Genomic DNA, 27,284 nt, shown 5'->3' with positions numbered 1-27,284 from the left:
TCAAAGCTATTCTCCCAAACCAAGATAAATTTAATCTTTTATATTTTTCCAATTTCTCTAGTACCTCCTTCTTTAACCTCGTTAAATTTTCCCTTTCTAAATTCTCTAGATTTTTTGTAATTTTAATTCCCAAATATTTAATCTCGTTCTTAACTTTCAATTCCATTCCCTTAAATTCCCAATCCTTTTCTTCCTTCTTAGTATAGTTAAACAACATCATCTCTGATTTAGACCAATTTATTTTTAACCCTGTAATTTCCTCAAATTCCCTCAACTGATATTTAATTCTTTCTAATTTTCTTAATGGATTCTTAATGGTCAATAAAGTATCATCCGCAAACATGTTTAGCTTTATTTCCCTTACCTCTCCAATTCCTTCTAATTCTTTATCCTCCCTTAGTGCCTTCGCCAAAACTTCCATAACCATTACAAAAAGGACCGGCGAGAGCGGACATCCTTGTCTTGTTCCTCTGGCTAGTCGTATCTTTTCAGTAAGTCCGTCATTTACCACCACTACCGCCGTATTTTGGGAATATAGCTGTTCTATTACATTTTTAAATTTATTTCCAAATCCCAATTTATCTATAATACTCTTTAGTGCCTGCCAGCTCACACAATCAAAAGCTTTAAAAATATCTAATGCCATAATACCTGCCTTAATATTTGCTTTTTTTATTACATTTATTACATTTAAAACTCTACCCACTAAATTATGCATATGTCTTCCTACCACAAACCCACATTGATCTGCTCCTATATATTCTGCCAAAAATTTATTTAGTCGTTTGGCCATAATAGATGTAAAAATTTTAGCATCCTGATTTATTAAAGAAATAGGTCTATAAGAATCGGGATTAGTCAAATCTTTATCTGGTTTTGGGATCAGAATTATCACTGAATGTTCCCATGATTCGGGTATCTTCTCTCCTGATAATATCCTATTATAAAGTTCCATTAATTTTGGAACTAAACAATCTTTGAAGACCTTATAATATTCTGGACCCAAACCATCTGCTCCTGGTGATTTACCCACTTTTAACTTATCAATAACCTCTTCAACTTCTCTTTGAGTTATTACTGACTCCATTAACTCCTTATATTCTGATTTTATTTCCTTCTTTATAAACCTTCCAATATACTCCTCCACCTTTTCTTGTTGAATTTCTTTACCCTTGTACAATTCCTGATAAAATTCCTGAAAAATTTTTATTTTAGCTTTCATTGCATGACAATAATTCCCTCGGCTATCTTTCAACGTTTCTATCCCATTCCTCCCTTTTTCTTTTTGTGTGAGCTTGGCAAGCAACCTCGAGTTCTTATCACTGTTTTCAAAATATTCCCTTTTCATATACATTAAATTCTTTTGAATCTCTTCTATATTTAAATTTTCTAATTGTTTCTTCTTAGCTTGTATTTCCACTAATTTATATTTATCTTTACTTCGCCAATATCTTTCCTCCAAGTTTTTAATTTCTATCTCTAACTTTTCCTGTTCTGCACGTTGTTGTCTTTTTAAACTACATGTTTCTCTAATACAGATTCCTCTTGCTACAGCCTTCATGGTGTCCCAAATGACTGACCCAGCTGTTCCTCCTTTTTCATTAATTTCCCATGACTCCGACAGTTCCTTCCGAATTTTATCTACTATTTTATTGTATTTCAATATCTTTGTGTTCAACTTCCATCTATATGCCTCTTTATAATCTTTCTTAACTGTAAATTCTAAACTTAACAAGGCATGATCAGTTACTTTTATTACCCCCATTTCCATTTTACAAATCCTCGTTGCAAAGTCTTTTGAAACAAATATATGATCTATCCTGGAGTATGTATGATGAACTGGGGAAAAGTATGAGAATCCAGGCCTATTCCCGTTAAGTAAGCGCCACGAATCTAAATAATCATTTTCTGTTACTAATTTATTCAATATAGTCATATTGTTCCTCTTTTCAGCATTAGTGGGATTTGACCTGTCTCTTTTATTATCCATAACCATATTAAAATCCCCAGCTAATATAGCATACCCCTCCTTAAATTCTTCTATTTCTTTAAACAACTTTATAAAAAACTCTCTATGCCTCTCATTTGGGGCATAAACATTAATCAAAGTATAGACCTTTCCCTCAATTTTACCTTTTAACATAAGATATCTACCCTTATCATCCTTTTTTACCTCTTCTAATGTAAACCCACTTTTTTTTGAAATCAAAGTGGCCACTCCATTTTTTTTTGATGTCCCTAATGACTTTTCATAATAGGCTAGCCACTTTAATTTTATCATATTCGAATTCTCGGAGCCTTGGTGTGTCTCTTGGATCATTATAATATCTGATCCCTCTTTATTAAGCATTTGTTCTATTCTCTTCCTTTTCACGACTGCCCCTAAACCTTTAACATTGAGTGTTGATACCTTTATCTTTTTATCCATAATCACCCTTTTGAAATCTCTTCCGATCCCTTGTGCTCAGCAGTTCAAACTTGCTTACATAAAAACTGGGTGACTTTAACTCCTATGCTGTGTCTGTTCAGGATATCATGGCCTCCATGACAACCATGGGGCTGTGTCAATTTGTCATCAACCCAACACACAAAGTGGGGCATACTTCTGATTTGATCTTTGCTCCATTTTGTGGGATGAATAGTCTAAAAATTGGGGATGGGATCCAAGTAACCCCATTGTCCTGGTCAGACCATTTCCTTTTGTGATTTGAACTCATGGAGTTACTTCCTCCTGCAGGTGTGGGGGACCCATTTGGATGGACCTTCCCAGGAGACTGATGGAATCCAATTGATTTCTGAATGCTCTTGGGTGTTGCAGACCAGATCCAGCAGAACAGCTTCCTTGAAAATGAGGATTCCGGAGACTTTCTTGTATTTTATATCAAACCTAAGCAAACAAACAGAGCATATCTTTCTGCTGATACAGCTAAACAGAGAGAGAAGGTCTAACTACTGCCAAAAAAGAAACAAAGAAAAGAATCACACGACTTTCAGTTCATATTCCTAAGAAAACATTAACCTTTAGAGTTTCAACATCCTCTGGCTTGATGAACTTCACTTCAAGTACATCTTCTTCTTGAAGTTCCACTGGATTCAACAACGGGACAGGTCTTCTAATAATTGTTTTGAATGGCAAACATACAGAACATGAGCAAAACCTGTTATCATGTCCTTGGAATGTTTCTTCAATTCATCCAACCTTCCACTTGTGTTTATGCATTTTATCCTCAGGGATCAGGACCAAGTCATTCACCTTGAGCTCAGTGCTTTGATTTGGGGAATTGCTGTAAATGTGCAGATCTTAACTTCATATATTCCTTTTGCCATTTGTTCTAAAATAAATTAATCAAAGTTTTTCGACATTTCTACCTCCCGGAAAGTTTGTCTTTAGTGATATTTGTAAGAGTGCTATTTTTATTTTCCCAAGGAGGCAGAGTCGCCCAACAAGTAAATGAATTGAGGGCAACAGTAATGGTTTTTCTGTCTCGTTATAAACAAGGTTAGTAGTCTTGAGCTTAGCACAGCTTCTATTTCAGTTAAGGTTTTTAAAGAAAGTCTTGACAGATCTAACAAGTCTTCCCCCAAAATCGCCGCACTCGACAATGAATTGCTAAGTTATCCCTCTTTCTCCAAAAAATTCTTGAAGTTTTTGTTTGTATCTCTGCCAAATCTTGGTCAGCTCATTTGAAGGTTTTGGTGTTATCAGAATACACAATCTTACATAGTCCATGTCTGGCAACAAATCTTCTTAGGTCTAACAGAAAACTTTCTGTACTTTGATCTGAAATTAATTCTAAATGAATTTCATTTCTGATGTGAAGGCTTCTAGTTGTGTTCTTCCGATCCAATACCTTTCAGCATCAAAAAATTCATCAGCGGTCAGTGAACCACTGAAGTTTGGAGGTTGTGGCCAAAATGCTGTATCTAAGCAGTTACCCATAATAAACAGCCTAACAGTGTATTTCTCTAGTTCCGTTATTGGCCCTGTTGTTTCCTCAATATTACATCTGGCTTGCACAACATTCAAACTGTTGGTTTCAAGTTCAGAGTCCATTCTCATTGGTTCACTATGTTCAAAAGGGTAATGTGGCCATACATTTTCTTGCTGAGACAGCCAACTGGGACCCTTCCAATAAAATGTCTTTTTATTTAAGTGGGCCTTTGGAGTTTAAGTGGGTTTGTTGAGGTGGATGTTGTTTTTATACTGTTGTTGTGCTTTATTGCATTTAATGTATTTGTTTTATTACTGTTTTTATCAACTTTATTTGTGATTCTAAGACACCTTGCTAGAAAGGGAGAGTAAATTAATAAAATAAATAGAAGGCTATCAATGGCTACTAGTCCTCATGGCCATGTGCTAACTCCAATATCAGAGGCAGTAAGCCTATATGCACCAGTTGCTGGGGAACATGGGTGGGAGGGAGCTCTTCACCATGTCCTGCTTGTGGGTCCCGGGTTGACAGCTGGTTGGCCCCTGTATGAACAGAGTGCTGGACTAGATGGACCCTTGGTCTGATCCAGCATGGCTCTTACGTTTTTAATAAATTTATCACCTGGTTAAGGAAGGAAGGAATCAGCTATAGTTACAGTAAGTAAAGTAGCATTTTAGTCACATTTAAAGGTTAGGTGCAGGGAGCAGGTGCTACAAAGCTGATGAAACAAGTAGTGTGCATATATGTTCAGCGCAGTAATTCCCCAAAACACTTACATATTCCATATGTCATCTGGTCACTGTATTTTTCCAAGTCAAGGTGGATGCTCTGATGAAAGAATTTCAGTTTTGCTTTCAGTTGCTGTGATGCTGATACCATGTTGTTTTTCATTTTGGTTAAATTGGCATTGTATCTTAGAAGGCTCAGCCTGGACAATTGAAACAAACTAGTGTTAGCGTTTACTTCATGTTATGCATGCTAATTTCTATTATGCCTGTATGAACTTCTCTTGTTAGTTGAAGAATCACTTTGCCCTGTATTCCATATGTTGTTTGTTGTTCAATCATTAAACCAATCACAATTAATTAATTTTTAAGATATTTTAGTTTAAATAAAAATGATTTTTAAGTGGTTAATCTTTGTATCCTGTATAGAAATGTAACATTTCTGGAAATTTTGAGGCATGGGGGAAAAGGCCAGGGGGGGATGGATTTTCTTCTCCATTTTTATATTCCTAACATCAAAGCAATTACTATTTAGTAACAATTAAGAAGTTATCCATACATCAGACTTGCTTAAACACTGTCATGGTTCTGTCAGAACTGCTCTAGCTCTGAATTTTCCTTCAGCCTAATGCTTCCCTTCCCCCCTCCATGTAATTTAAACATCTGTGCATTGCAAATTCAGGTATGTTTATATCATGCAATTCCCACAGTTCTTTTTTGTTTCCCCTATGCCTTTAGATTAGGAATCCTCAAGACAGGCAGCCATTTTATTTTGGGGGCTGCAGTATCACTGTGAACCTCTGAGGTAGGGTGGGTAACATTTAAAATACTTTTTAGACATGTGCAGACTGTCTTTTCCCAATACACTTCTAGAAGTACTAATCAACGTCCATTTCACACCTCTGTTGTCCTCCCTCACTTGGCTTTCAGCTCACTCAACTTCCTGCAGTCATCTTGGCTATCCTGGAACATGAATGAGGCAAGGGCAAACATGGCTATTCCTCTGTTTCAGTTGACTGACAAAGTCTCTGGACTTTTTGCAGCCAAGTGTGTCAATTCAGTTCTGCTCAACATCCTGACTGGGAGGCAGCTACGGGGATGTTGGGAGGAGAGAGAATAGCATGGCCTTCTTGGAGATTGCTCTCTGATATCTACCCAGGAAAGATCTCAAGAAAATGTGGCCATGCACAGGTCACAGTTCTGTAAAATAAACAGGGGTAGACAAGTTAACCCTTGCATACAACGATCATGAAAACAGTGAAGACTACAGGACACCCTAAATGAGCTTGAAGCACTAGCTGGCATAGAATCATAGAATAGCAGAATTGGAAGGGGCCTTCAAGGCCATCGAGTCCAACCCTCTGCTCAATGCAGGAATCCATCCTAAAGCATCCCTGACAGATGGTTGTCCAGCTGCCTCTTGAATGCCTCTAGTGTGGGAGAGCCCACAACCTCCCTAGGTAACTGATTCCTTTGTCATAGTGCTCTAACAGTCAGGAAATTTTTCCTGATGTCCAGCTGGAATCTGGCTTCCTTTAACTTGAGCCCGTTATTCCGTGTCCTGCACTCTGGGAGGATCGAGAAGAGATCCTGGCCCTCCTCTGTGTGACAACCTTTCAAGTATTTGAAGAGTGCTATCATGTCTCCCCTCAATCTTCTCTTCTCCAGGCTAAACATGCCCAGTTCTTTCAGTCTCTCTTCATAGGGCTTTGTTTCCAGACCCCTGATCATCCCGGTTAATGACAGAATGGAGAGATTTAAAGACAAGATGGTCTCATATTTGTGGAGACTCAAAGATTCTGTCTTCAATTAGTCCAGAAGTGCTGCTATGGTGGGTCAGAACCAGCAAGTACTTGTCCAAGTCCACTAAAAACTGTGGAGGTACCAAGTAGCAATCCAAACTAAGAAACTTCTTCAGAATACTCTTTCATGGTCCGAGAACTTGGCAGGAAATCCTTCCCCCTGCCACACACAAATAGAAAGCTGTTGCCAAGAGGAACGGAGGATACAAGAGATTTCACTTTTGTCAGGCTCTATATCAGAGGTGCACAACCTTTTTGACACTAACGGTGTTGGCTGGGGAGCCAGGGGGCACTCACGCGTGCATGCATGAACATACACATAAACACACACAGCACTTTCCCCCCCCCTCTGCAGCCCATATGATCAACTGGATTGAGAAGAAAAGTGGGTGGGGTCCTGCTAGCTTCAGGGGGCTGTACATGGATAGTCACAAATATTAGAGTGCACAGATACACAAGTTAATAATACTTCTTCTGAAAAAGAAAGCAACATTTCTGGGTAGCATCTTTGGTTTGTACATCATCCCTTTTCCGACTGAGCTTTGTTATCTAAACTGGTGACTTACATCGCAGCTCTCTGCCCCTGGAATAGACGGCTGTAATCTTCTTTTAGCCCAATCACATAATGCACAGCCTCAGCCCATATCTTACGAAGCTGCAAAATGGGCAACTGAATTTTGCTGTCCTGTACTATGAGAGAATGGAAGTGGGGGGGGGGAATAGCCATTACTTCTACATACATTAAGATCTGTCACATTATCAAAAGCTACCCTTGCAATTTTATTAGACAAGGTACCAACATTTTATGCATTTTTTCCCTTTCCAGAACAGGTATTTTCAAACTGTCTTTAAAAAAAGAAGAAGTGAATTTTAACATAACACCACTGACATCAAATGCAACAACACAGCAAAGTGTGAAATTCAGCCCTTTTATCATAGAATCATAGAATAGTAAGAGTTGGAAGATGCCTATAAGGCCATCAATTCCAACCCCCTGCTCAGTGCAGGAATCCACCTTAAAGCATCCCTGACAGATGGTTGTCCAGCTGCCTCCTGAAGGCCTCTAGTGTGGGAGAGCCCACAACCTCCCTAGGTAACTGGTTCCATTGTCACACTTCTCTAACATTCAGGAAGTTTTTTCCTGATGTCCAGCCGGAATCTGGCTTTCTGTAACTTGAGCCCATTATTCCATGTCCTGCACTCTGGGAGGATTGAGAAGAGATCCTGGCCCTCCTCTGTGTGACAACCTTTCACACAGAGGAGGGCCAGGATCTCTTCTCGATCATCTTTTGCTAGACTGCTTAAACAACTTAATAAAATTGCTGTCATAATGTATATGCCACAAGTTGGAGTTTTGTGTAGGAAACTCACAGCAGCATAATGATTAAGTAACAGTGCTGGGAGAATAATTGAGAAAAGGCACGGGTTGGGCCTGGGAGGAGGATGGGGGAGCTGTCCCCCTAGGAGAAAAGTTAGACCCAGCAGCTATTCAGTGCAGAGAAATTGCTCTCTTAAGCCAGATCCTCTTATATATATAGAGATAATTGATTTTTTTTATTGCCATAGAATATTGCCCAATCCTCTGATAGATGGATGAACTATTCCCTTCTACAGTGAAAAAATGACATTTTTAAACAGCAATGGGAAGCACAGTCCCACTCCTCCTCCCATGTAATATTATAATAATAATAATAATAATAATAATAATAATAATAATAATAATAATATATTTATTTATTTGTTACCCGCCTCTCCCTCTGGATCGAGGCGGGGTACAACACAAATAAAAACACCATAAAATACATACAACTAATTCAAATGTTTAAAACCAGTGCATCATTAAAAACAGCACACCATTAAAAAAAGGCATCTTAAAATTCAACTGGGTAGGCCTGCCAGAAGAGATCAGTCTTTATGGCTTTCTTAAATTCTGGTAGTGTCTGTAGTGTCTGTTTGTCCTGTGCTGATGGGATCTTTGCAACACTAGGTCAGCTGAAGTAGTTCCAGGGTGTAGCAGGCCTTGACTAGTTAGATTTCGGACCAAAGGAGATTTGGGGTAGGTGGGGAAGACCCTTGCAATAAATAACAGATCACTTGATACAATGCATAAACAGACAGAATCCAAAAGTGACACATAGTGGAAGTTTGTGGTATATAGAATTACATCACAATTAAAAATTAGCCCTGAAAAGAGGCAAATTTTCACTTTAAAAGGAGAAATGAGGATTTGCCTTCATGGGCATGTATGTTTTATGCTGTCAGTAGTTCATGCAAGGGTAGAGGTCAAAGGTGCTTTGCTCAGGGAGCAGCGGCATCACCAACAAGCGTACTTCATTCTCCTCCAACACAGGGACAAAAACTAGCACAAATCCCTGGAGAGATCTTCAGGGAGCAACAAGGAGAATCACCGGACGTCCCCCAGAAAATGCTACATCTTGCAGACAGGACCAGAGCTTTAGGACAAGAGTTCGGCTGCCCCAATATTCCTGGCCAGGGCTGCCACAGCCACAGACTCCCCTGCCAGCCAACCACCCAGACTGCTTGCCTCAGCAGGGCATGGCACGGGGGTCTGAATACAACACACTTGCAGACTTCCTCACTCTCCATCTGGCATGGAGAAAGGGCAGAGAGAGCTCCCTTGCTAGTGCCCAGGTTCAGGAACACACCGCAGCGTTTTGTTGCGGGTCCCACTTGTAAGGTTTAATTGTGTATGTACAGGAAGAGTGGGCAGAAGGGAAACTGCAGTCCACTGAAGGACTGCTAACAAATTTCTAGTAGACAGTCTAGGGCTTTCTCTTGGCTGGATTTTGCAAAGAATGCTGGTGGACATTGGTCTGATCCAGCAAGTCACCCAATGAGAACTGAGTATATTGTAGAACAGGTCCCCTGAATTCTCTGCAATATGTGGTGGTTTCTCAGCAGACAATTTTTGCGGGGGGGGAGGAAATATTTTCTGAAGACAGAAAATGTGAAAATCACTGCTCTAGAAACCTATTTGGTTGGTTTTAACATCTAACAGAGGCGATATAACGTGTCCTCTGAATATACTGTTTTTGTATTTGTTAGGATTGAGCTCATGAAACAGCTTTATGTGTGTGAATTTGAGTTGCAGAGCACAAGGGATCGGAAGAAGTACCAAAAGGTTGAATATGGATAAGAAAATAAAAGTATCAACGCTTAATGTTAAAGGTTTGGGGGCAGTCGTGAAAAGGAGGAGAATTGAACAAATGTTAAATAGAGAAGGATCTGACATTATTATGATGCAAGAAACACCTCAGGGGTTCGAGGGCGCAAATCAGATAAGGACAAAGTGGTCAGTTTACTATGAAAAGTCATTGGGGACTTCAAAAAAAATATGGAGTGGCCACTTTGATTTTTTTTAAAAAGCGGATTTATATTAGAGACTATAAAAAAGGATGACAATGGTAGATATCTTATGATAAAGGGTCAATTGGAAGGTAAAACATATACATTAGTCAATGTTTATGCCCCCAATGAGAGACACAGAGAGTTTTTTATAGAATTATTTAAAGAAATAGAAGAATTTAAGGAGGGGTGTGTTATCTTAGCTGGGGATTTTAATATGGTTATGGATAATAGATGGGACAGGTCAAACCCCACTAATGCTGAAAAAAGAAATAATATTACCATATTGAATAAATTGGTAAAAGAAAATGATTATGTGGATTGTTGGCGTTTACTTAATGGGGCGAACCCTGGCTTTACTTATTATTCCCCAGTTTTATCATACATACTCTAGGATAGATTATATATTTGTTTCAAAAGAGTTTGCAACTAAAGTTTGTAAAATGGAAACGGGGGTAATAAAGGTAACAGATCATGCATTGTTAACCTTAGAGTTTACAGTTAAGAAGAATTATAAAGAAGCGTATAGGTGGAAATTGAACACAAAAATATTGAAATACAATAAAGTGGTAGAAAAAATGCAGAGGGAAATGTCAGAATCTTGGGAAATTAATGAAAAGGGTGGAACGGCTGGGTCAGTGGTTTGGGACACCATGAAGGCTGTAGTAAGAGGGATTTGTATTAGAGAAACCTGTAATTTAAGAAGACAACAGTATGCAGAGCAGGAAAAGTTAGAAACAGAGATCAGGAGATTAGAGAAAGAGTATTGGCAAGATAAAAATAAATATAAATTAATAGAAATACAAGCAAAGAAAAAGGAATTAGAGAATATTAATATAGAACAAGTGCAGAAAAATATAATTTATATGAAAAGAGAGTATTTTGAAAACAACAATAGAAACCCTAGACTGCTTGCCAGACTCACACAAAAGGAAAAAGCGAGGAATGGGATAGGAATATTGAAGGATAAACAAGGGAATTATTGTCATACAATGAAGGGTAAAATAAAAAAAATTCAAGAATTTTATCAAGAATTATACAAGGGAAAGGATATTCAAAAAAAGAAGTTGGGAGATTATATAGAAAAGTATATAAAGAAGGAATAAAAATAGAACATAAAGAGTTAATGGAAAGGGCAATAACTCAAAGAGAAGTTGAAGAGGTAATTGAGAATTTGAAAGTGGGTAAATCACCGGGAGTAGATGGTCTAGGATCGGAATATTATAAGGACTTTAAAGTGTTTTTAGTACCGAAATTAACGAAACTTTTTAATGCTATACTGGAAGGAGAGAAGACACCAGAATCATGGGAACATTCATTGATAATATTAATTCCAAAATTAGATAAAGATTTGACTGTCCCTGATTCATATAGACCTATTTCATTAATAAATCAAGGTGCTAAAAAATTGTCAACTATTTTGGCAAAACGGTTAAATAATTTTATAGCTGAATATATAGGAGAAGACCAATGTGGATTTGTGGTGGGCAGACAGATGCACAATTTAGTGGGAAGAGTTTTAAATGCAATACAGGTAATTAAAAAAATCTACGATTAAGGCAGGAATTTTGGCACTGGATATTTTTAAGGCTTTTGATTGTGTGAGCTGGCAGGCACTGAAGATAATTTTGAATAAAATGGGATTTGGAAACAAATTTAAAGCTATAATAGAACAGCTTTACTCTCAAAATACAGCCGCAGTGGTGGTGAACGACGGACTCACCGATAAGATACGACTAGCCAGAGGAACAAGACAAGGATGTCCACTCTCGCCGGTCCTGTTTGTAATGGTTATGGAAGTACTGGCGAATAAGAGATGATGGAGAGATAGAAGGAATTGGTGGTATTAAAAAAATAAAAGTGAATATGTTTGCGGATGATACCCTACTAACCATCAAGAACCCAATAAGAAAGATAGATAAACAGCAATTGATAGAATTTGAAGAAGCTACTGGTTTAAGAATAAATTGGTCCAAATCAGAGATGATTTTATTTAATTATACTAAAAAGGAAGAAAAAGAATGGGAACGAAAGGGATTAGAAATGAGAGTTAAGGAACAGATTAGATATTTAGGAATTAAAATTACAAAAAATTTAGACAATTTAGAGAAGGAGAATTTAAATAATTTAAAAAAAGAGGTTTTAGTAAAATTGGAAAAATATAGGAGATTGAATTTATCCTGGTTTGGAAGAATAGCATTAATAAAAATGAAGATATTAGCTAAAATTAATTTTGTGTTTAGGATGCTACCAATAAAAATTTCAGAATTAGAGATAAAAAGTTGGCAGAATATTATAAATAAGTACTGTAATGGGGATAAGAAAGCAAGGGTAAATAAGAATAAATGGTATTTAAGTCAAAAGAAGGGAGGAATGGGTCTCCCAAATATAAACCTTTATTCTGTAGCTAATAGGTTAAGACACATTGTAGAAGCAATTATAGGAGTAGGAGATTTAGAGTGGATGGAGGACAAAACTACAAGCAATGTAGAGATGAGGTTGGAAAATGTTTTTTTTAGGGAAGGAGGGAGAAAATAGGCTGAAAGTATAGGTAATCCGCTCTTGAGGTCTCACTGGGAAATTTGGAGTAAATTTAAAGGGGAGCTGCTTCCGAGCAACTCTCCCTTGTCACCGGCAATAATGTTAAAGAATTTCCCAGAGGAACTGAAGGGCAGATTAAGTAAATTATTAATAGAGAAAAATAAAATGAGATTAAAGGATTGGTTGAGAGAAATGAATACAAGAGAAGACATGGAAGAGGTTTTAAAAGATAAAAAATTAACTTGGTTAGAGTATAGGCAATTAGAACAGTGGACTAAAAAGTGGGTAAGAGAAAATAGAGATGGTAGAGAATTGACGAAGTTTTAGGAACTAATAGTTAAAAGAGAGAAATGTAAGGGAGGAAGCTCAGCTTTAAAAGGGTTAATGAGTGAAATATATAAAATATTACTGGAGAAAGGGTCGATGGACAGTTCAGGGAAAATGGTATGGGAGACAGATTTGAAAGTACAAATAGGACAACAGAGCTGGGAGGGACTATGGAAACAAAGAGTGTTGAGAAATATGTCAGTGAGAATAAAAGGGAATTATTTTAAAATTATGTGGAGGTGGTACCTAACCCTGATTAGATTGAATAAGATAAATAATCAGCATTCAGCAAACTGTTGGAGAGGTTGTGGGGAAAAAGGAACGTATTTACATATGTGGTGGGAATGCAATTATGTACAAAAATTGTGGAAGATGGTGTTTTTGGAGATTGAAGAAATTGTGGGAATGAAGATAGAACGAACACCAAAAGTTGCATTACTGTCACTATTTGAAGATTTAAAATGTAAAAAAGAAACTAAGGAATTGATAACGAATTTGCTGACTGCAGCAAGATTGATTGTAGCTAGGAACTGGAAGATTCAAGGGGATTATTGTATTGAAGAATGGTATAAAGAAATATGGGATATAGCTATTAATGATAAATTGACTTGTAATATTAAATGGAGAAGAGGTATAGCTAAAACAAATGATTTTGAAGGAATTTGGAAACAGTTCCTAATATTTGTGTTTTTTAAGGGAAGTGGGAAACCACCAGCAGAAGAAAGTATGAGATTTTGGAATCAGGAATGAGATCCCGAGGTGGGGGGGGGTGCACTTGTATGTTAAGTTTGATTATGTTATGTAGATATGATATTATGTATTCAACATCTATTCAACATTTATGTAGTATGTTGTTGTTGTTTTTATTAATTGTAGTCAACATTTATTCAACATGTATGTTGTTGTTGTTGTTTTTGTATGGTAATGATGTAGATTTAATTAATGTGAAAAGCAATAAAAAATTTTTTAAAAAAGAATATACTGTTTTTGTAATTGTTAGGATTGAGCTCATGAAACAGCTTACCTCTGAGCTCCACTAGCAGCATGAAATATATTAGTGATATTGTTATCATGAGAAAGACAGAACATTTATTCCTTAGAAATAATATTTTATTTGAAAATTTGCTCCTACTTGTATTAACTAACCAGGTCTGAATTGCAATATACTTACCAATGTAATTCACACAGTCAGACAGACTCCGAGATGCAAAAGGGCCTTCATATATAGTTTTGCTTTTATCAAACAAGTAAACCATGTAGCTATCCCAACCTCTCTGATAAAGAAAGGAAAGACATGATCAAATTAAAGAGATTCTCATAGAAGCCTTGAAAAATGTATAATTCAGATAACCATAATTACATAAATAAAAGTAATCTCAAGCATATATTGAATCTGTGAAAAACTATTTGAGTTATTGAATAAGAAAGACTTTACTTTATGTGGCTTAAGGGGAAAAAAGGAAAGGAACCTCTCGTGCAAGCACTTGAGTCATTGCTGACTCCTAGAGGGACGCCTGCTTTCGCTGATGTTTTCTTGGCAGACTTTGTAGCGGGGTGGTTTGCCATTGCCTTCCCCAGTCGCAGTTACCTTTCCCCCAGCTAGCTGGGTACTCATTTTACCGACCTCGGGAGGATGGAAGGCTGAGTCGACCTGAGCCGCTGGGATCGAACTCAGGCCGTGGGGAGAGTTTCGGCTGCAGTAACTGCCGCTTACCACTCTGCGCCACACGAGGCTCGATGTGGCTTAACAGATCCAAAAACTATTAAATGAACAGGTAGGGGAGGGAAAGGTGGAATAGTGTTGGTACTGAAAAACTAAAGCTTCCCCACCCCTCAAGATAAGCAAAGTGTGAAGGCAAGGGACAGAGAAGGGGAAAGACCCGTGTCACCACCCCCTTCCATGTCCAAATGCTTCTTCAAGTTGACTACATCTGAGGTATTATAGGACTTTGAATCAGGGAAAACCTGATTTTGGGCTGAAGTTGGGAATCTTCCCTCAAAGCTTTCTCTTAGCCCTCCTGGCACTGGTGCAGAAGCTGGGAACAGTCTCAATTCCCCCCTTTCCCCATCCATGCATTAACATGCTATGGAACAGTATTGTCCTTCAATGGCCATGGAAAGAAGTCCTTCTAGAACATTTTGTTTTAAAATAAGGTCACCTTGCCTGTGATATTGGATGAGAGCGGTGTTAGGTGCTTGATTTAAGCATGACCCGGTTGGTTCTCCTGGACCTCTCAGCGGCCTTCGATACCATCGACCATGGTATCCTTCTGGATAGGTTGTCTGAGCTGGGAGTTGGAGATACTGCACTGCAGTGGTTCCGCTCCTACTTGGATGGCCGATTCCAGAAGGTGGTGCTGGGGGATTATTGCTCTGTGCCGTGGCTCCTAAGCCATGGGGTTCCGCAGGGCTCTATCTTATCCCCTATGCTGTTTAACATATACATGAAGCCGCTGGGGGAGGTTATCCGGAGATGTGGACTGAGGTGTCATCAATATGCGGATGATACCCAGCTCTACCTTTCCTTTTCATCAAACCCAGGTGAGGCAGTGACTGTTCTGAACCAGTGCCTGGGCACGGTAATGGACTGGATGAGGGCTAACAAACTGAGACTCAATCCAGACAAGATGGAGGTACTGTTAGCGGGTGGTTCATTTGTCCGGCGAGGTGATGTTTGCCCTGTCCTGGACGGGGTTGCATTCTCCCTAAAGGATCAGGTCCATAGTTTGGGGGTGCTCTTGGATCCAGAACTGTCATTTGAGGCACAGGTGAACTCAGTGACAAAGAGCACCTTTTATCAGCTTAGGCTGATATACCAACTGCGCCCTTATCTGGACAGAGATAGCTTAGCTACAGTTATCCATGCTCTGATAACCTCTCGTTTGGATTACTGCAATGCGTTATACGTGGGGCTGCCTTTGAAAACGGTCCGGAAGCTTCAGCTGGTACAAAACAGGGCAGCCCGTTTACTAACAGGGACTGGCTGGCGAGATCACATTACGCCAGTCCTTTTACAACTTCATTGGCTGCCAGTCCGGGTCCGGGCCCGATTCAAAGTGCTGGTATTGACATTCAAAGCCCTAAACGGTTTGGGGCCAGGTTATTTGAAGGAACGCCTCCTCCCATATGTACCTACCCGGACCTTAAGATCATCTACAGGGGCCCTTCTCCATGAGCCCCTGCCAAAGGAAGTGAGGCAGGTGGCTACTAGGAGGAGGGCTTTCTCCGCTGTGGCACCCCGGTTGTGGAATGAGCTCCCCAGAGAGGTCCGCCTGGCGCCTACACTGTACTCCTTTCATCGCCAGCTGAAGACCTTTTTATTCATTCAGTATTTTAACACTTAATTTTAACTTAAATTTAAATTTTACTGTTTTAACTCTGTATTTCAATCTTATATCAATTTTGCTGCGTGGTTTTATCCTGGTTGTGCTTTTTATACTGTATTTTGTATTTGTGCTTTTAACCTGTTGGTTGTTTTATCATGGTTTTAATTTTTGTGAACTGCCCAGAGAGCTTCGGCTATTGGGCGGTATAAAAATGTAATAAATAAATAAATAAATAAATAAATGATGCTGGTAACTTACTTTCTAAAGCACTTTCTCAATGTTGGCTGGCTTACTAGGAATAGTTCATAGAATCATAGAATCATAGAATAGCAGAGTTGGAAGGGGCCTACAAGGCCATCAAGTCCAACCCCCTGCTCAATGCAGGAATCCACCCTAAAGCATCCCTGACAGATGGCCGTCCAGCTGCCTCTTGAAGGCCTCTAGTGTGGGAGAACTCACAACCTCCCTAGGTAACTGGTTCCATTGTCGTACTGCTCTAATAGTCAGGAAGTTTTTCCTGATGTCCAGCTGGAATCTGGCTTCCTTTAACTTGAGCCTGTTATTCCGTGTCCTGCACTCTGGGAGGATCGAGAAGAGATCCTGGCCCCTTCACACAAGCTAGAGCGATCAAGGCGGTTCAGTATATTACTAGCCTATATAGGACTGCACAGAAGAGGCCATGCAAAGAATAAATGTTTAATTGGAATTTAAAAGGAAACCTTACTACGCCATCAATAACACACTGTGAGGCTGGCTTCCGAGGGTCCAGACAAATTCCCATCTCAAGGAGAAGCTCTTGGTTGCCTGTGTTTATTCTGGTCTCAGATTCAATACGTGACTGAAGTGAATGAAGACTTTCCTCAGGATGCAACGTAAAAGACAAGATTTTGGCAGAAGTCATATTTAAGATGTGAACTATCTGAAAAGGAAAGCACACACGCACAAACCTCAAACTAACCATAATTTAGTCAGAGAAAGGTTTTCTTTAAAGGGAAAATCAACTCCCTGCTAACATTTAATAATAATAATGATGATGATGATGACGATAATAATAATAATAATATATACATTATTTCTTACCCACCTCTCCCTTTAAATCGAGGCAGGGAACCACATTAGTACAACAATACGGTATAAATCAGATACATAAAATTAATTAAAAGAACATATAAAACCAATACAACATCAAAATAACAATCAACACAACTTAAAAATTCTTGGTTTAACATTCATCTGGGTAGGCCTGCCAGAAGAGGCTAGTCTTTAAAGTTGTCTTAAATTCAGAGAGAGTTAAGTTTACGAATCTCCTCCGGCAGGCCATTCCACAGTCCAGGGGCCACAGAAGAAAAGGTCCTCTGGGTAACAGTTGCCAGCCTAGCTGTGGCTGACTGGAGTAAGTTCTCCTCAGAGGACCTGAGTGTGTGGGGCAGACTGTATGGGAGAAGGCAATCCCGCAGGTAACCTGGACCCAAACCATGTAGGGCTTTAAAGGTAACGACCAACACTTTGTACTTCTCCCAGAAACTAATTGGCAGCCAGTGGAGTGTTTTTAATGTTGGGGTAATATGCTCACCCCTAGATGTACCTGTGACCAACTTGGCTGCCATATTTTGAACTATGAAGTTTCTGGATTAAGTACAATAGTAGCCCTCTGTACAGCGCATTGCAGAAGTCGAGCCTTGAGGTTACCAGCACATGCACTACTGTCTTTAGGTCTTCCAACTCTAGAAAAGGGTGCAGCTGGCGCAACAGCCGAAGCTAATACTAGGCACTCTTGGTCGTCACATCCATCTGGGCTGTCACTTGGGGCACCAGATCCAGGAGCACCCCCAAACTGCGAATGCAGTCTTTGTTTGAAAACACACACACAGAGGGCAGAATCCAACAATGTGCTGATATCCCTGCACATTCCCTTCCACCTTGCTAATTCCATTGCACATGTGCTGGTTCCTGCCAATTCTGCTGTGCAAGAGGACCCCCACTTACTCAAAGGATTTTTAGTGCTTCCTAGAGGAAGCCCTGAAATGAGTGAAAACTCTAGTTTCTGGAATGAATCAGGTCAGTGGACCTCCCTTATGCAAGCTCTGCTGACCTGCCTCTTTTCAGAAATAAAGTGGTAAATTGGCGTTGTGCAAGCAGTGGAAACCACTTTCAAAATGGAATTGATGGAATGCAGAAAATCAGCACGGTCATCAGTGCCCCATTGGATACTCGCCGTACAAACACACACACACACACACACACACACACACACACTATTAGAAGAATCAAACAGAACATATTAATTTATTACTACCCAACAGTATGAAAAAGTTCATTTTTAAAGATTGGTTTTAGAAGCTAGCTTGAGCCTAGGAGAAATAAAATTAAGATATTTTAGACAAAGTATTGCATTTCAAGTAGTGCCTCCATCTAATGATCTGAAAGCCTCTCCTCCCCACAGCTCCCCACCCCCACGTCCAAAATATTATCCTTGTTGCTGCTCTTTTGCAAATACATGCACTAGGAAAATAGTATTATTTTCTTTGCCAGGACATTTTATAGTCTGAGTGTGATGAGATTTCAGAGAAACAAATGAAGGTGGTGCGTCATGGTTGTGCTTCTTAACTAAGAACTTCACTACTCTTTTAATCCAAATATACCATATTAGAACTTACCTTCAAGCCCAATATTTGATCCATTAATTGGAAACACCTGGTATTGCCAGTTTCTGGGTCTGTACCGCCTCCTCTCTGCTGCGGATCCCAATTTAGCATCAAGTGTAGCCAACTCTCCATTAATTCTACAATTATACTAAACAAACAAACAAACAAAATGTAAGTACACTAGGGCCATAGCTAGACCTAAGGTTTATCCCTGGATCGTCCAGGGGTCAAACCTGTTCATCTAGGTGACACACAGGGGATCCAGTGCTCAGGCAGGGGCGAGCCCTGGATGATCCCAGGATAAACCTTAGGTCTAGCTGTGGCCTAGGTGACTGACTTATTTTATTAAATGGAACATCATTTGCTAGTCTAACAGTGTACATGCAGGTTGCTTACCTGTAACTGTAGTTCTTCGAGTGGTCATCTGTGCAGTCACATATATGGGCTCCACACCTGCATGGAGCTCGTTTCGGAAACTGGTATAGCTGAGGCAAACATTTTTGGCGGGAACCCCTCCCCCACCATCCACTGACTCTGGGTTCCCGCCCTTCTCTGAGCTCCGCGCAGGTGCAGAGCCCATATATGTGATGCACAGAGACCATGAAGAAGAATTATACATTACTGAACGGAAAGATTATGGATGCCATATCCAGTACATTAGGAAAACCACTGACATTTGTTCAAGATTAAGAAACAAAAATCAGGAATCTTGACAAAACAGCTAAAACCATGGCCATGCTTACAGAGTACACTAATAGAGTAATCCCATAGTTCTAGGGAAGGATCCCAGGCAGCATAAGGACAGGGCCGGCACCAGACTATTTTGCACCCTAGGCAGGTGCGCCGTGCTGAAGCCGCCCCCCACCCCCTGCACCAGCTCCTGGCTTCGAAGCCAAGACGCTGGGGTTGGGGGGCAGGGCGGAGGCTTCGAAGCGGCGCACCCGGAAGTGGCTTCCGGGCGTGCCGTTCTGAAGCCGCCACCCCCCAACCCCAGCATCCTGGCTTCGAAGCCAGGAGCAGCTTCTGGCCGGGCGCTGGCTTTGAAGCCAGGAGAGCGGCTTCCGGGTGTGCCATTCTTGCGCCCTCCTTTGCTTGGCGCTCTAGACCGCCGCCTAAGCTGCCTCTATGGCAGTGCCGGCCCTGCATAAGGATATTTCAGATTCTCCTTCCTGAAGCTGGAGACACACCTACAACCTTGGGAGGGGGAGTCCAACATCAAGGTGCTTCCTCTCTCCTAGCCACATCCCTTCACAGTCATTGCAGAAGGCACTGCAGCACCTGCACCTCTGAGGTCACAACAGCAACCTCAGAGGAGCTTGGAGAGGGCAAAAAGGGGCAGGACGGAGGGCGGAGGCCCCTCTAGCTGAAACTGCTCTAGCATATCAACTGCTCACTTATCATTAGTCTACTACACAAACAGGGTGAAGAAATTTCTTCAGCGATCTTAAGCCTCAGCACTTCAGAATTCTCAGCAATTTCGAAGAAAGGAAGCGATTGAATATTACCTGCATAGGCTGTTGGGATTTGGCAAATGAGCACTGAACCTAACTTCCCCAGTCATCTCTTCTGATGCAAAGATGAATTTTGGATCTTTCTTCTTGATTTTATCATGCCTATAGGAAATGAGTGAGTGGATAGAGAAAGAGGTTTGAAAAATAACCAAGTAAGTCCAGTCAACACACTGTGGGAAATTATATTTTACATTACAGAGCTTTTAAAGAGCATCTCTATGATTACTTATCAAATTTCCTTATTGAAATGATAATTGATAACATCTTCCTAGGCTGCTTGTTCACTGCAGAAGTGCTCTTATAGTTCAGATATTCTTCTTAACTTCTAACTTAATACTTCCTCTCTGTAATGAAACCACCCATACATATTCTCAACCGATAATCTGGGATTCTTTTACATGTCGACATATGTTCTTCATTAATCATCTTTTCTGTAGGCAAAATATAGCCATTTTCACCATTTGCTTTCTAGATTGTTGATTCTAACCTACCTGTACACTGCGCTCAACATCTAAGGTCCTCCTCCGAGTGCCTACTCCGAGGGAAGCTCGGAGGATGGCAACAAGGGAGAGGGCCTTTTCGGTGGTGGCCCCCCGACTGTGGAATGATCTCCCCGGTGAGGCTCACCTGGCACCAACATTGTTATCTTTCAGGCGCCAGATCAAGACTTTCCTCTTCTCCTAGGCATTTAAAGGCATTGAACGCTTAGTTTGTTTTTTAATGGACCCCAGAATTGTTGTTTTAAATGGGTGCTGCTGTTTTTATACTGTTGTTTTTATGTCTGTGATGGTTTTTAAATTTTGTATATTTTTAATGTTTACTGTTTTTAACTTTTGTGAACTGCCCAGAGAGCTTCGGCTGTAGGGCGATATATAAATGTAATTAAATAAATAATTAAAATAAATTGTCAACATTGTTCTTGAATGGTGGTACCCAGAAATGGATGCATCAGCCTTGCAAATGTCCAGAAAAAATATGTACTGGTTTGTCTGCCTACTCATGCATGGATAATTGATGTGGGTGGGGTGGGGTGGGGGCGTCCCACAAGTCTTATCCGATTAATAAAATATTCACAGAGTGTCTGGTTGCCTGGAGTTGATTCTTACTACAGGGACAGCCAGGCAAGTATTCTAAATTGTATTAAATCTGGAACTTCAAAGAAGGAACTGGGAACCAACCTCAGCTTCATAATGTGAAAATCTTTCTATATGACAATGATGTTTGGGTTTTTTATGTGTCGTGTGATACTAGTGCTACCTGCAATCCACCATTCTATGTGGGGCCTACACTATGTGGGGCCTACACTCGATCCTCCCAGAGTGCAGGACACGGAATAACGGGCTCAAGTTAAAGGAAGCCAGATTCCGGCTGGACATCAGGAAAAACTTCCTGACTGTTAGAGCAGTACGACAATGGAATCAGTTACCTAGGGAGATTGTGGGCTCTCCCACACTGGAGGCCTTCAAGAGGCAGCTGGACAAGCATCTGTCAGGGATGCTTTAGGGTGGATTCCTGCATTGAGCAGGGGGTTGGACTCGATGGCCTTGTAGGCCCCTTCCAACTCTGCTTTTCTATGATCCTATGATTCTATGTATGCATATGTGTGGCCTTGCTATGTGCATATGAGTGTTGAGAGAGGCATGAGAACTCAGGAAAACACAAAATGAAACAAAAGAAAAGAAAAACACTTGAGAGGTTCATGAAATGGCAGGGAAAGGGGAAGCTTTCTATATGACTGAGATTCAGGATTCAGGAATCTGGCTGAGATTCAGGATTTTCCTTCTTTTCGAAGGGCTCCATGAACACACTGCAGGCACAGAGTGGTATAAATGGAAATTTACCATGCCTTAAAGTAAATAATATTACAATTTTAAGTCCCAAAATGGTACCAGCATGGTAATTACCAGTGTCATGCATCCACAAATCTACTTGCTAGCTCATCAAGACCAATGCACTTCAGCCTCTGGTGAGAAGGATGCCAAGCAGCAAACATCCCCTTCCAACCAACCCTCTTATTCAAGATCTGGTTGGAAGAAGATCCAGCAGGAGTCTTTCTTCCTCTTCCTCACCCGATCCAATCGGAGAGATGGGTAAGAAATAAATTATTATTACCCTATTTCTTTGATTCTAAGACGCACTTTTCCCCCCATATAAACATCTCTAAAAACGGGGTGCATCTTAGGATCATGGGTGCGTTTATTATTTCTTAGAATCAAAGCTTTTTTTCTGTTGGTGGTACTGAAATTAGTGTGAGTCTTACAATCGATGGCATCTTAGAATCAAAGAAATACGGTATTATTATTATTATTATTATTATTATTATTATTATTATTATTATTATTTCATCCTAAGTGCAAGTGATATAAGACTCCTCTCTCTCTCTCTCGTATTTGCTAGGGACTTCTATTTTTGCCAATCTTTTTCAAACTGCAATGCAAATGAGAGAAATTCCTTCCTCTGCCTCAAGCCCTCTTCACACCTCAGAGGACTTGTGAGAGAGGAAGCAGATGATGGCATAATAAAGACTGGGTACTAATTCAATATCTTGGAGCCCTTTCACCAGTGATATCTCTGGCACTATCAATAAATGCCTGTGACACTCAGATATTCCACCCAGCGCTCATTACTGCAATATGAGTCCTCCCTTGAGACTTTACCTCTGCATTTTCCATTTAGCAAAATATTATATTTGGAAAATATTACATAGTGCTGCAGGAAGACACACCAGTTGGAGCAAACACATTTAGATCCCCATTTACTGAGCAACAAAACAATAGTCTAGAAAGGCCGATTACGCGCTGAATCCTATTGCATCAAGTGGGAGACAGCTTTGTGGAAGGAAAATTAACACAGGGAGATTATTTTCCTTTCCTCTTGAGTCTTCCTGGTCAGCAGTCCTAACGCATGGGTTATGAGTCTGAGCAGAACCGCACTCTTTAGAGTAGGCTCTTTCCTAGTGGTTCATTTCCAAGAACAGAGCAGCTGCCTGGAACAACTGTTCAATAACCCCTAGTATGTATAAAAACTAAAGATACTACCGTATTTCTTCGATTGTAAGATGCCATCGATTGTAAGACGCACACTAATTTCAGTACCACCAACAGAAAAAAAAACCCTAAGTCATGCCTGCGATTCTAAGACGCACCCCATTTTTAGAGATGTTTATATGGGGAAAAAAAGTGTGTCTTAGAATTGAAGAAATACGGTAGTTTACCCTACTTGGACAAGAAAGGCAAGCAATGGTCTAATAAGAAACAAACCTCAGAAACAAATCTCTTACCAGCTAAAAGGCTGCTGATTATGTAAAAATGGTCTAAATCCTGTAATGCACTCGAAGACCACAGTTCCAAAGCTCCAGAAGTCTACAGAAGTCGTATAGGGCTTATTATCAAAGAGTTCTGGTGCCTTAAACAAAATAATAAGAAAATGCAGTAAGAACCAAAAAGCTCTGGTGAGCATTGCAAATTTCCCTCTATAACTGGAGACAGGATATTTGGAAATATAAACTGGGGCAATTTCTGCCACAATACACTGCAACTTTATTTTTACAGATCTTACCAAATACTGTAAGGTCCCAACGAAAGATGTGCATAAGCTTCCTTGATCCAGATCTTTGGCATATCCCAGGTCTATTATTTTGTGAACTGTCTGGAAATAAAATCAAGTGAAAATATTCTTTATTTATGCTACTTGACATTTCTATTGCTTTTGACAATGAGCAGTTTTTTTGTTTTGTTTTTATTCCCATGAGTTTTAGAAGCTGAGCTTTTTCCTCATTTAAATTTAATTTGCAAAATTTTACACCACTTTTCAGTTACTGCTACCAAAGTGGTGTAGAGCCATTTCCTTCCTCGCCTTCCACAAATGTTGTTTCACGGCCTTTATTGCTACATCTTTCCCCTCTTGCAACTTCTCTGTTTGGTTCTATCCTCGCCTCTCTCTACTTTGATAAATTCAACCATGGGCCTAAGTGTCTCCCGTATGCTAAATCTGGAGAACTGTGCGGCTGCTTCTACTTGTCCAGCCTGCATTTTTTTTTTACTCCCTCTTCCTTGGTGCAAAAACAGAACTTGTGAACTGCCTAACAAGCTTCGGCTATTGGGCGGTATAGAAATGCAATAAATAAATAAAATAAAAAATAAAAAAATCATCTTTCTACACTTCTCATGACTCCTAATTTTGCCAGGTGTCTTTTGACATCTAAACACACCTGAAGCTATGTGTCAAAAACTTAAAGTATTATTTTCCCAGCATTACTGGTGGTATGAATTTGCCACTTAGCTTACAGCCTAAGGTTCATCTTTGATTCCTGCTTTCACTGCTTCTCATAGTGAATCTGATATTGAAGATGATAGCTTATTACTGTAAATTCACCCTTTCTCAGCTTCCCTAGTTTTTAAAAGACCTTAATTTATATTTTCTAAACATTATCTACAAGGAAAGGAATCTCTATGTGTTTTATGACTCTAATCAGCTATTTCTTCTCTTGACTACTGTAAACTTTTTATCAGTTTTCCCAATTCCATTTTAACTTCTGATCTCTGATTTGACTGCACTCCTTTAAACTAACAGTCATTATCCTAATCTCAGCCACCCAGAATCACCACTGGAACTGTATCAATTGTATTTATTCCAATTTTAAAATATTCTGTACTTATCTGGTCTATACTTATTTATCACTTAAGAGTGATAAAGCTGAAACCTAGTTCATACACCTTCCTTCCCTTCTCCTCCAAAAGAGCATAGCTCCAAACAGCAGACTCCACAATAATTCCAGTAGTCTACCACAGAGTTCAGATGGCCCTCAAGAACATATAGTCCCAGAGCAGAAAGTAGATTTCCAGATGTTTTCAATTTCAGCTCCCAGAATTCCTCACCATCAGCATCTGGGAGTTGGCTAATACATCTAGAGATCTACCTTTTGCCCACCCCAGTCATGTTTTAATCAATTTTATGTATTTTATGGTATTTGTATCTAATATTGTTCCCCACCTCGATCCAGAGGGAGAGGTGGGTAAGAAATAAATATATTAGTATTATAGCTACCTCCCAGTAGGGTGCCAATTTGGGGGGGGGGGGTCAATTATCACACACTCTCCAGCAATATAAGATCCCATCTCAGAAAAGCACATTACCCACTACTCTTCTGTGCACAGGAAGCCAAAGTGTGAACAAATTCTACACAACTCACCTTAAGAACTTTAGAAGGGCATACCTGGTGCTTTCTAAATGTACTGCAGCAGAGTAGTCCTCCTACCTCCTTACTTTCTTCTTTCATGTTTACCCAGTAAGGCTGATACTTCTCCACTCATTATGGACATCAGGAAAAACTTCCTGACCGTTAGAGCAGTACGACAATGGAACCAGTTACCTAGGGACATTATGGGCTTTCCCACACTAGAGGCCTTCAAGAGGCAGCTGGACAACCATCTGTCAGGGATGCTTTAGGGTGGATTCCTGCACTGAGCAGGGGGTTGGACGTTATGGCCTTGTAGGTCCCTTCCAACTCTGCTATTTTATGATTCTATGATCATGCCCCCCCCTCCCCAGGACAAGATGGGCAGAGAAGAATCGGGATTGTTCTGAAATTCTCAGCGAGTTCTTGTGCTTTGTCTCACATTAGTTTACTTCAAGCCCTGTTCATGGCAAAACTGTTCTAGCTCTCCACTTATCCGTCATACCAAAGACAGTCTTGTGACATTTCAGTAAGAATATTCAACTTATACTCTAGATACCGAAGGTGGTGAATGAAAATAGGGAATAGGCCATCCTTTCTCAATGTATACAGCCAAAGCAAATTGATAGAGCTTCAGATATGCTGTTTGAATAATCTAAGGTATTTCACTTACCTTCCCACCTTCATCCTGAAGAACAATATTTTCAGGTTTTAGGTCTCTATGTATTATTCTGTTTTCATGTAAGTACTGGATACCAGACCCTAGAAGTCATATGGTTCCGGGGTGGGGGTGGGGACACATTGAGGGGAGAAAATACATTTTAGAGAAATCTAGATCCTTTTACTCTCTATAACATAGTAGGAGGCAAGGCAAAGTGAAATTACTCAAATGCATTGTTTTCAGTTCTAGAGGAAGTATGACTCTGCTTTGCATGATCTACACTGTCTTAAAAGGCTACTCAAGGGTACTTGGAGATGAAAAAGATGCCTGGGCATGTTTATTATTTTATATCGTTGAAACTGTACCTTACATGTTTTTGAATTTTTTGTTGCCTGGTTCTGGGGTAAGTGAAAATGTGAACCCTTAAGAAAAAGAAATCAGTTTTAAATCCAATTTTAAAACTTTATGCGTAGAAATGACAGTGCTGTTGTGCTGCTTGTCCTGCACCTCCCTGGCCTCGCTCACTGTCATCCATTTGTTCCAGATAAACATCTGAATAGAGATGACTGAATAGGGATGTAAACAACAGAAAGCACACTTTTCGTTTCCCCTGACTGTTGTGTAAATAGTTACTCAAAAACTGTGAGGGAACAGTTCCCCACTAGTGGCTTTTAAAATAAATAAATAAAAAAAATCTTACCTGGAGTTTCTAAAACTACCCAGCTCGAATAGCTCTTAGTTAAGCATCAATATCTACACCCATTATAGGCTGTCTATTATGGATTAAATCTCTGGATATGGGTGGTCTAGGAACAGCAGAAGGCTGAGGAGTGGTGCCACACAACTCACCCAAGTCTTCCAAACTGTCAGTGTAGTTAAAAGAAATGGGTTCCCCAGTTATGGAAGTGTGGAATGGTCGCAGCAGTCTCTTAACAGAAGGCTTGCTCAGCATAATCTCTATACTTTAGCTACAAACAAGAGTTTCAGTGTGCTCCCAGCAAATCTGCTGCGGTCTCAACCAGGGCATGATCAGATTGTGAAATAGTCCCTTTTTGGGCATACTTGACGTGGTGCCACAGGCATTTTGACACAGGAATCTAATCTAATCTAACAGAATGTACAGGTCATAATGCTTCAAATAAAAGGTGAAATCATATGCATGGATCAACAAATTTGGCCTGAAATGCGGAGATTGAGTCATGATACCTCCAGAGCCAATGTCTGTACTTCACCTGAGGAAAGCTGAACTATGGAACTCCCTCCATACAAGGA

At 40.0% G+C, this 27,284-nt stretch overlaps 1 protein-coding gene across 1 annotated transcript in view; it reads right to left on the bottom strand.

Annotated features, from left to right (window-relative positions):
- Positions 1 to 27,284, bottom strand: part of CHUK (component of inhibitor of nuclear factor kappa B kinase complex) — a 70,416-nt gene that overhangs the window by 31,326 nt on the left and 11,806 nt on the right. Inside the window, exons 5-13 of the mRNA XM_063133190.1 lie at positions 26,025 to 26,113; positions 23,734 to 23,823; positions 23,456 to 23,580; positions 20,170 to 20,277; positions 18,677 to 18,812; positions 16,744 to 16,938; positions 13,865 to 13,967; positions 7,026 to 7,149; positions 4,709 to 4,860 (exon numbers count right to left, since the gene is read on the bottom strand). Of these exons, the coding sequence (XP_062989260.1) occupies positions 4,709 to 4,860; positions 7,026 to 7,149; positions 13,865 to 13,967; positions 16,744 to 16,938; positions 18,677 to 18,812; positions 20,170 to 20,277; positions 23,456 to 23,580; positions 23,734 to 23,823; positions 26,025 to 26,113 (1,122 nt within the window). The remainder of the gene's footprint in view (positions 1 to 4,708; positions 4,861 to 7,025; positions 7,150 to 13,864; positions 13,968 to 16,743; positions 16,939 to 18,676; positions 18,813 to 20,169; positions 20,278 to 23,455; positions 23,581 to 23,733; positions 23,824 to 26,024; positions 26,114 to 27,284) is intronic.

Source organism: Elgaria multicarinata, chromosome 8, assembly GCF_023053635.1.
Source record: "Elgaria multicarinata webbii isolate HBS135686 ecotype San Diego chromosome 8, rElgMul1.1.pri, whole genome shotgun sequence".
NCBI lineage: Eukaryota > Metazoa > Chordata > Lepidosauria > Squamata > Anguidae > Elgaria > Elgaria multicarinata.
This window is presented reverse-complemented; position numbering and strand designations above follow the sequence as displayed.